At 37.6% G+C, this 10,018-nt stretch overlaps 1 protein-coding gene across 1 annotated transcript; it reads right to left on the bottom strand.

The window, feature by feature from the left end:
• Nucleotides 1-726: 726 nt before the first annotated feature.
• Nucleotides 727-2,242, bottom strand: LOC135198969 (golgin subfamily A member 6-like protein 7). Its single transcript, XM_064226888.1, has 2 exons — nucleotides 1,182-2,242; nucleotides 727-1,150 (listed from the first exon to the last, which is right to left on the bottom strand). Exons 1-2 carry the CDS (start codon nucleotides 2,237-2,239, stop codon nucleotides 727-729), a joined length of 1,482 nt encoding a protein of 493 aa, XP_064082958.1. The 5' UTR covers nucleotides 2,240-2,242.
• Nucleotides 2,243-10,018: the final 7,776 nt, after the last annotated feature.

Below are 10,018 nucleotides of genomic sequence, written 5' to 3'. Positions count from 1 at the left end.
CCATGTGAAGGATTCTGACTGACTTGTCACCAGTTGAAGATGCTGCGTCAAGTCCCAGAGGCATTGCGATCTTCTAGGCCCAGTCGATGGGGTTGATTGCAGGATGGGCGTGTGGGAGGTGGGGGGACCTCGCCGTTGCTGGTTGCTGCTGGGGGGAGCAGCAGGGAACACCCATCCTGCAGTCAAGCCCATTGAATGGGCCAAGAAGATCACAGCTCCTCTGGAACATGACGCAGCAGTGTCCATCACCAACTAGTGATACGTCAAACTCCACAATTTTGGCTAATCAGGGGTTGTTTCTCTTGTTGTTTCTTCCTAGTCCTCCTTTAATGTTCATCCTGAGAGCTTGTCCTCCTGCCTCCGAACAGCTGTTGGCTCCCATCCTGAGAGCTTGTCCTTCAGCCTCAGAACTGGCTCTCATCCTGAGAGTTGGTCCTCCTTCCTCCGAACAGCTGTTGGCTCTCATCCTGAGAGCTGGTCCTCCTTCCTCCAAAAAGCTGTTGGCTCTCAAGTTAAGGGAAACTTCATTTCTTACCTTCCATTTCTATTCTTTCGATCTTGCAGCACTTGAAGGTTTTACTTTATCTCCAACTTTGGCACAAGGTAGTGACCATTTGTTGTCAACCTTATCTGAATCATTTGATCCATGGTTCGATGTCCCCCAATGATACAATTGTAATCAAGTTTTTTCAATTTCCTTAAGCAATTTTTTTCCTTAATTCTTTGTTATTCCTCTCCTTTTCGTTTTTCTAGAGCATTAGCCATTGACATAATCTCTTTATCTTTTCGGGTCAACTCACCCTTAATATTTGAATTCATGGCTTCCAATTGAGCCAACCGCATCTTCATCTTTTCGAGTTCTTCATTCAGAAGTCCGTTTTTCGCTCCTTCACTTTCTAAACAGTTCTTCAGTAGAGTCACTTCCTGGTCCCTCTTAGCTAACTTTTCCTTCATCTCAGCCTTTTCACCTTCGATTTCAGCTACGCAGTTTCTTATCAGGTGAACGTCTGCTTTCAGTGAATTTATTTCCTGTTCTTTATAACCTAACTCTTCTTCTAACTTGGCCTTTTTGCCTCCTAGTTCAGCTACCCAGTTTCTCATCTGCTGACCTCTCCATTTAAGACTTTTGTTCTCTTCTTCTTCCTTTTTCCTTTTTCTAAAGAATTCTTCATCGATTTTACTTCCAGTTCTTTATTGGCCAATTCTCCTCCTCCTTCTTAGCATTCTGACCTCCTAGTTCAGCTACCCAATTTCTCATCTGCTGAACTTCTCCATTTAAGATTTTGTTCTCTTGTTCTTTCATTTGTAAAGAATTCTTCAGTGAATTTATTTCCTGTTCGTTATCAGCCAATTCCTCTTCCATCTTGGCATTCTGACCTCCGAGTTCAGCTACCCAATTTCTCATCTGCTGAACCTCTCCATTTAAAATGTTGTTCTCTTCTTCTTCTGTCTGCAAAGAATTCTTCAGTGAATTGATTTCCTGTTCGTTATCAGCCAATTCCTCTTCCATCTTGGCATTCTGGCCTCCTAGTTCAGCTACCCAGTCTCTCATCTGCTGAACTTCTTCATTCAAAATTTTATTTTTTTCTTCTGCCTCTTCTAGGGAATTCTTCATCGATTTTACTTCCAGTTCTTTCTTGGCTAATTCCTCTTCCTTCTTAGCATTCTGACCTCCTAGTTCAGCAACCCAATTTCTCATCTGCTGAACTTCTTCCTTTAAAACTTTGTTCTTCTCCTCTTCATTTTCGATTTGCTTCTGGAGATCGGCATTCTTCTGTCGTAAAACAGCTATTTCTTGTGTAGAAGCTTCCTTCGAATTCTTTAGGTGGTCGCCCTCCTTCTCTTTCTCTTCCAGAGCTTCCTTCAGTTGGTCATTGGCCGTCTTGAAGCATTTGTTCGCCGAAGCCAACACTTGATTGGTGGCTTCAGCTTCCTTTAATCTCAAGGTGAGGTCGGTTCCCTCCTTCAGAGCACTTTCCAGCTCTTTCTCCTTCGTCATCATCTTCTGGAAAAGACTTCTCAATTCATTTTCCAAAATCTCGATTTCTCTCTCTCTTGCTTTCTTTTCTTCTTCCAAACAACTTTCGATTTCTTTTCCTTCGATTGCGTTCTGTTCAATCAAAAGATTTTTCTCCACAATTTCATTTTGCAGAAACTCGTTCTGCTCCCTAGTTCCTTCCAAGAGACGTTCCATTTCACTTTCCTGGAGCATACTCTTTTCCAGAGCCTCTTCCAGCATCTTTTTCTCAGTCCTCCAAACGTTCCTCGCTGTGTTTCCCAACAATTGGAAGTCTCGGGTCATCTCGTCCAGGTGTTCCTCTGTCTTTGCGTGTCCTTCTTCTTGCGTTTCCAGACGATCTCTCAGTCTGGCCACCTGGTTTCGATGCGATTCCAGATCTTTTTCCAGTCCACGTACGTACTTTCCTTCCTTGCTGGTATTTTCGGTAAGCAACTACTGCCAGGCCAGCCAACAAGGCCACACCCATACAAGTGATGGCGACGGCCCTGCCTGGCGTCCAAAAGTTTTGTACATCATCAATTTCCGGATTAACAGAATTCACAGCTATAAGATAAATATCCTGTGATCCACTCAAAGGTCCTTCAGCCCAATAGAGCGTCGTTAGGTCCTCGACAATTGAGTTAAACAAACCACAGGCCACAACTGTAAGTGCACAAAAAGCTACAATAAGTAGATTAAACATCATGATAAATGTTACCCAAATATGTCAGATGACAATAGCCCTAGTTTCTATAACTGACTGACTGACGAGCAGCTTCTTTCGACCCCAGGAAGGCTCCAGAGCGAGCTTTGGAGCGCCTCGTTCCCGGCTCGGCTCCGAGGATTTCTTATTCTTCTTCTTCTTCTTCTTCGCGTTTAGATGAAGAAGGATTCATGCTCCCAGAGCTTCTGGCTGAAGTCTTTCTTTCGACGTAGGAGTTCTAGTAGGAGATTATCTTCACCTTTTCAACTTTACCTCAACAGAAATCATTAATCTACATTTTTCCCTTGCCAGTATTTTCCTCGGATGTTCTGAAACGAGTTTCCTTTTTGCTTTTATTTCATTTCTCCTCAAATTTACTTACGTTGAATTTAGTATTGAGGATTAATTTTTTGACGCCTTAACATTATTGTTACTATATAGTAATGATAATACTGTCATTATTATTATTATTATTATTATATCCAGTCCTCTCTCTCTCTACAGACATACGTACATTAGACACACACACACATATATATACATACATATATTTATATATATATCTATATATATATATATATATATATATATCTTACTGTATATCATATCTCTTTATATATATATATATATATATAATAATAATATATGCATATATACATATTATATATTCTTACTATAATATAGTATTTTATATATATATATATAAATATATATAGATATATATTTCTATCTCTATATATTGCATATATACAATAATATATATTAATTTAATATATATAATATCTATATATATAATTCTCTATATAATATATATATATCATATATATCTATTTCTAATATTATATTCTCTTAATCTATGATATTGCATTATTATGTATCTTATTATTAATATTATATAATATTATATATCTTAAATATATATATATATCTAAATAATAAAAATTTATATATCTATATTATATATATTAATAATATATATGTATATTATGCATATTAATATATATCTAGATATATATAATATATAATTATATATATATACATATATAGTGTGTGTGTGTCCAAATGTAATTAATGTATATATACCAATTATAATCTTTATTTTTTTAGAAATAAATGACTTAGTTTGATTATTTTTATTATTATCTATTATATATTATATTATATATTATATTATATATTTGTGTCTATTGATTATGTATATATATTAATATACTATTATTATATAACTTAGTTATTATTTTATTGTTATTATTATTATTATTATTTGTATAGTATATTATTATTTATTATTACTTAGTTATATTGCATTCATTGATATTATTATTATTAGATTATTGCTACTTCAGCAGCATTACACTTGTAGAGATTCTTGGCTCTATTTGCGAATAGCGGCTTTTTTGTGCTACTTAAACAGGCTAGTAGAGCGCTATAGAGGTCATGGTAAAATGCAGGGTCAAAATAGGTGTATATATTTGAATTTTACAGATAAACTATGATACCATAGTCATCAAAGTCATTAACGATTTTCTCTCTCTCTCTCTCTCTCTCTTCTCTCTTTCCTTTCCTTAAAGCGAGCTTTCGTCTGGAGCTGCCAGACATCCTCGGGCTGGGAAGCTGAGGGTGGACTGATCTTGGTGCGGTGTCCGTCCTCCTTATATCTGTGGTTGACAGCAGGGGGTCTGCCCCATGCTTGTCTCCTGGCTGGTGGGCGGTGAGTCTTGTTTTCATGGCTGCCTGAGCCAGGTCTCAAGCAACTTTCTTCGGGCCGATGGTTGCGTTGCAGCATATCCTGCAGCCGCCTGGACCTCCTAAGCGGCGCTGTAACATTGATAGGCGTTGCGCTACGCTGTGGGATGTCACGGCTACTTTGATTTCCATCGGCTGCAGGAGTACCCTCGTTCGGGGGCGTTGTCATCCATAGAGTTGTCATGATCGGTGGTGTCATTGTTGGTGGCAGGTCTTCTCATACTCGTAGGGAGGAGAAATTCTTCCTGCGTCGTATTCAGAGTAGGTTTTATTTGCTGGATGAGTAGCGCCTCCAGCAGGCGCAACCGTCGGGCATCAGGGGCCTTCCCGATGATCTTCGTGTTCTTTATGATGACATCTCGGGAGATGGCCTCGTGATGTTTGGTGCGGGCGGATTCTTTATAGCCCCCATCTTGGGGCGTGGACAACGAGGAGAAGGGGTGGGCCTCAAATAACCGTTTTAACCGAAATGTTGCCCCTCGACCCAATCCACCAGACTTCAGAAACCCATTCACCTTATTCCATCGGCTCTGAAACCCATAGTAGTCAAGAATGGCTAACAGGATTTGGAATTGTCCCCGTGGTTGCAAAACTGCATTTGTCTTACGACTTGCAACTTTATACAGTCAAAAGAAAGCCCGTGGCCATACTTACTATAGCCTGAATAGGTAATTATTCAGTTTATAGTTTAATTCCAATGTTTATGGTCTGATTTGTATTTAGCGTAACGTGATCATAATACTTGTAATGTCATTCAGGATTTTGAACATTTCCATTAACTATTCACTATGTCACCAAGAGAGAGAGAGAAAGAGAGAGATTGGATAAAAATCGTATTTTTGTTAAATACGATTTTTATCCAAAGTAAATTCAAGCTTATATGTGCTAAAATCTCCAGCAGACCAACGGATCATCCGATATATTTTTTTTCCTTCTTCGTTTAGTCTGTACGGAACCATGTTGGATATAAAGACTTTATGAATTGGCGGAAACGATACATTGATGTGGGTGGGGTATCTGTGCTAGCGTAGTAATACTACTGTAGCAGTTGTGCCGCAAAATAAGTAATAGCAGCAATATACATGAATTAAACATTTAGGCCAACTGCTGGGATCCTTGAGGATCATTTAGCACTTTCTTACAATTACTCGAGAAATGAGTTTTTATAGCAGAAGTTAGATTTTCTAATACAACAATGTCCATGATAGCCTTCAGTGTTATCCTGAATTACAACGAGGCCAAAGTGGGTGGAGCCTCATGAAGTCATCATTCTGACGACAATTATTGGTGAAGGTTTAAAGCCAAAATACGGTACCGGCATTTTTTAAACCATTAAATAAAAATTGCTTGACACTGGATACAGCAGTTATCAAATCAAGCTTGTCTACTATGTCTTTGAAAATTACCGACTATTCCTACATCTTGTCAATCTGATTGTGACCTATAAAGTAGATTATAATTTCTTAGGACACTTATTTTGGGAGTTAGACTAATTAATCGAAGTGTTTTTTGTAGTTTATTAACATATTTTGTTGGTTTGTTTATTTATGACATTATCAGTGGAGAGGATTCAGAGTTCATAAAGGTGTACTGCTTTGCGTGGTTTATTTAAATTTTTATGTCATTGTTGCAGAGGTATAACCTTCGTTACGTATAGCCAATCATCCATCGAGAAAGAGGGAAGAAAATGCTGTCATAAGTTACGTAACGAGTGCGTTCGAAACCTTATCTCTTGAGTAAGTTGGCCCGGTCCGTTTCAAAAAAGAAGGCCACCTTACATTAGAAGTACCAAATTTATTCAACCTACGTAATACAGAATACAGTCAAAATTTATGTGTAGATATAATGTGTATTCTGAATAAGCGTTATATCTATGAAATGCATAGATAAAAAGTTATTGCCAAAAAACCGTGTTTTACAGCGGCCCTGAATCTCCTAGTAGTGAATTTTTTATGAGTAAGTGTTTGATGAATGTTTAGGGGTTAGTGACTGTTTAATGTGCAGCATCAGTGATTGTTTACTGAGTCTTTAGGGTTTAGTGAATGTTTTGTGAATGTTATTGAATGTTTATTGTGTAGTTATTCAGTGAATGTTTTGTCTTTAGGGTTTTGGTAAATGTTTTGATGGTTAAGTGAACGTTTAGTGAATGTCTTGTGAATGGTAGTGTTTAGTGAATAGTGTGTAAGTATTCAATGAGTGTTTAGGGTTTTAGTGAAAGTTTTGCGAATTTTAAGTGAGCGTTTAGTGAATTTGTCTTGTGAATGTTAGTGTTTAGCAAAAATGTTTTAGTATGTAAAGTTGTTTATTAAAGTTTTTATTGAGTGGATGTTCATTCACTGTTTAGGTATTTAAATAAGTAGTTTAGGGTTTGGCGTAAGCATTTAGGGTTTGTTTAATGAGGTGCTTCGGGTTTTTATTGAATGTTTAGGTTTGTTTAATTTAATGTTTAGGATTAAGTGAGTGTTAGTGAATGTTTACCCGAGTGTTTTGGGTGTATAATGCGTATTTTAGTAAATTTAGTGTTTCAATAAATGTTTTAGTTGGAGCATTTAGTGTATAGTGAAGTTTTGCCTAGTGAGTGTTGGGTATTCAGAGTGTGTGTTTATTGAGAGTGTGTGTGAGTGTATGTAAGTGGTGTGTGTGTGTGTGTGTGTATAGTGAATGTATGCAAGTGTGAGTGCTTACTGAGTAAGTGCATTGTAAGTTTTGGTGTTTGGTGATTGTACTACATTACTGTTTAGTTAGTGCTTCGCTACCATATGCAAAGAAAGTCCTGTATTTACACGGGAACCATTATGCTTGACACTGCTTAGATCCAAGAGCAGATGCTTAGGCCTGACCACAATGGTTTGGAGTGTTAGGTGTGTTTCCGTAGGCAATTTTCTCTGTGAAATTGGGCGTCGAATAATAATAATAATAATAATAATAATAATAATAATAATAATAATAATAATAATAATAATAATAATAATAATAATAAAGATTAAAAAAATAATAATAATAAATAATATAATAATAAAGATTAAAAAAAGTAATGGAATAAATTATAGTACTAAGAAGACCTTTCAATATGGCCTTTTCCGTAAGTTACTCCTCGCAGGGAATCGCTATTCCGGTGATTGACACCCTCTGCCTTGTACACAGCTGACATATTTGCACATTCGGTTGTCCGATTTTTATGACTGTTGGAGACGCATTATAAATCATATTAACAATGGTAAATACATTGAACAGACGTGAGGATATAATATGATGTTAGTGCCTGTCTACTGGATATAATGAACAAATAAAGAAAAAAATATTACTAGGGAGAAAATTAGCCGAATAATGGCCGTCAAAGCCAGCATCGATAGAATGTATTGAAACACATTACATTGGCTACCTGTGGTGCGTGCCGGCGGGAAGTAAGAGACAAACGCACTCAGCTGGCTTTAAACATCAAACTGCGTAACATTTTTATTTGAGTTTAGATTTTCTTCCCTGAATATATATGGTACCTGATACTTGGTGATAGTTTACAGATCAATTTCAGTGAGGCAGCAGAAAATAAGTGGACTATTAGATAATTGACATGATATCATAGCCCAACTTAATTTGGGAGTCAGGAGCTCCAAGTTGTATGATCGTCAACTTCGGGAGGGGGAATAAAATGGGGGAAAATGTTTTAATCTTAATAGTTAGCTTATCCTGAACAATTCATTAACATTTCTGTTTCCAGTAATTATGTGTGTTGTGATACATCATCTCTTTGTGAATGTGCCGGTGTTAAAACGGTTCTTTATGATGGGACTTTGGTCTTATTATCAATCGAATTCCCATATCCTATGAAAATTTCATTTCATCCACACGAACCAACAGCAACTAAAGAACAATTCAGATATGGTAAGACACGTTGGGCTACGAACCTTGACATAGCTGCAGTGTCCTAACTATAGGCAAGAAAAGAAAATGACCAAAGACGCTGTTAAAACGACAATACTTATCTTACATTTCTTTTTCTAGAGGAATTGAGAGTGGCACCATATGACTGGTTTAATTATTCAAAAATGGCTCAGCACACATACTTGTAGCTGTTGCCACTTGTGACCCCCTCCCATCCAGATAAAATACTTTGTGTGACGTAATAACTCCAAACCAAAGGATAGTGCTAATATTATATATATATATATATATATATATATATATATATATATATATATATATATGTGTGTGTGTGTGTGTGTGTGTGTGTGTGTGTGTGTGTGTGTGTGTGTGTGAAACTATAGAAAGAAAGTAGACCAAGCCTAGTAAGTCTCACACATAGTATTTATATAGATGTGATGGAATTAATAAAGTGAAATATTCCAAACTCAAAAGGAATTTTAAAAATAACTCCGGCAATAATTCTTATCCTGAAAACACACAATATTTCTTGAATTTTTTGCCTTTTACATTTTATCAGACTCACGATTTTCATATACTTACCAAATTTCTAATATTAATATTGCCTATGATAGATTTTGAATTATTTCATGGTGTCCCATCTCTCCCTTCCAATCGTAGGTTATGCCTGTGAAGGGGTAACCATCACAGCATTCTAGGATGTGCAGTGCTATTGTAGTATAAATTTTACTTGGTATCTCCAATGTTGGATGCAGATCCTGTCTCCCCCTCCCCACTCGTTGTGGGGTGTCTGCCAGGGGGTAACCACCCACAAAATGTCTGTCATTACCACCACAGTACTCTAGGGTGTGCATTGTTATTGTAGTACATATTATACTTGGTATCTCCGATGTTTGATGCACAGCCTGTCTCCCCCTCCCCATCCCCACTCGTTGTGGGGTGTCTGTTAGGGGGAAACCACCCACTAAAATATTTGTCATTACCACTGCAGTACTCCAAGATGTGCAGTGCTATTGTAGTACAAATTTTAATTGGTATTCCAATGTTGGATGCAGTTCCTGGCTCCCCCTCCCCCCCCTCCCCCCCCCTCCGTTGTGGGGCAACTACCCACTAAAAATATCTGTCATTACCACTGCAGTACTCTAGGAAGTGCAGTGCATTGTAGTACAAATTTTTACTTTTTGGTACTATGATGTTGGAGGGAGATCCTGTCTCCCCCTCCCTTTCCTTCTGCCCCCCTACTCGTTGTGGGGTGTCTCTCAGGGGGTAACTACCCACTAAAATGTCTGGTATTACCACCGCAGTACTCTAGGATGTGCAGAACTATTGTAGTACAGTTTTTACTTGGTATCTCCATGTTAGATGCAGATCCTGTCTCCCCATCCCCCTCCCCACTAGTTGTGGGGTGTCTGTCAGGGGGTAACCACCCACTAAAACGTCTGTCATTACCACCACAGTATTCTAGGATGTGCAGTGCTATTGTAGTGTAAATTTTACTCGGTATCTCCTAAGTTGGATCTAGATCCAATTAAACCCCCCTTTTCAGTGCGACTGTCAGAGTGAACCCAGCCTCCAAAATGTCTGTCACTGGTCATTCTAATAACAGTAGAGTCTGCAGATGTATTATTATATTAGTTTCATCTGGTATCTCATATATTGATCTAGACCCAAAATCTAACGAGCAATTA

This window comes from Macrobrachium nipponense, chromosome 25 (genome assembly GCF_015104395.2).
Source record: "Macrobrachium nipponense isolate FS-2020 chromosome 25, ASM1510439v2, whole genome shotgun sequence".
In the NCBI taxonomy this organism is placed as follows: Eukaryota; Metazoa; Arthropoda; class Malacostraca; order Decapoda; family Palaemonidae; genus Macrobrachium; species Macrobrachium nipponense.
Note: the sequence above shows the minus strand (reverse complement) of the source record. Positions and strands in the feature narration are given on the sequence as shown.

What these genes read in the sequence shown, in the direction of transcription:
- LOC135198969 (XM_064226888.1), bottom strand. Translation starts at nt 2,239, where the DNA reads ATGCTGGAAGAGGCTCTGGAAAAGAGTATGCTCCAGGAAAGTGAAATG. An exon ending in TGGCCAATAAAGAACTGGAA is followed by an intron (nt 1,151 to 1,181) that starts GTAAAATCGATG and finishes CTTTAGAAAAAG; the next exon opens with GAAAAAGGAAGAAGAAGAGA.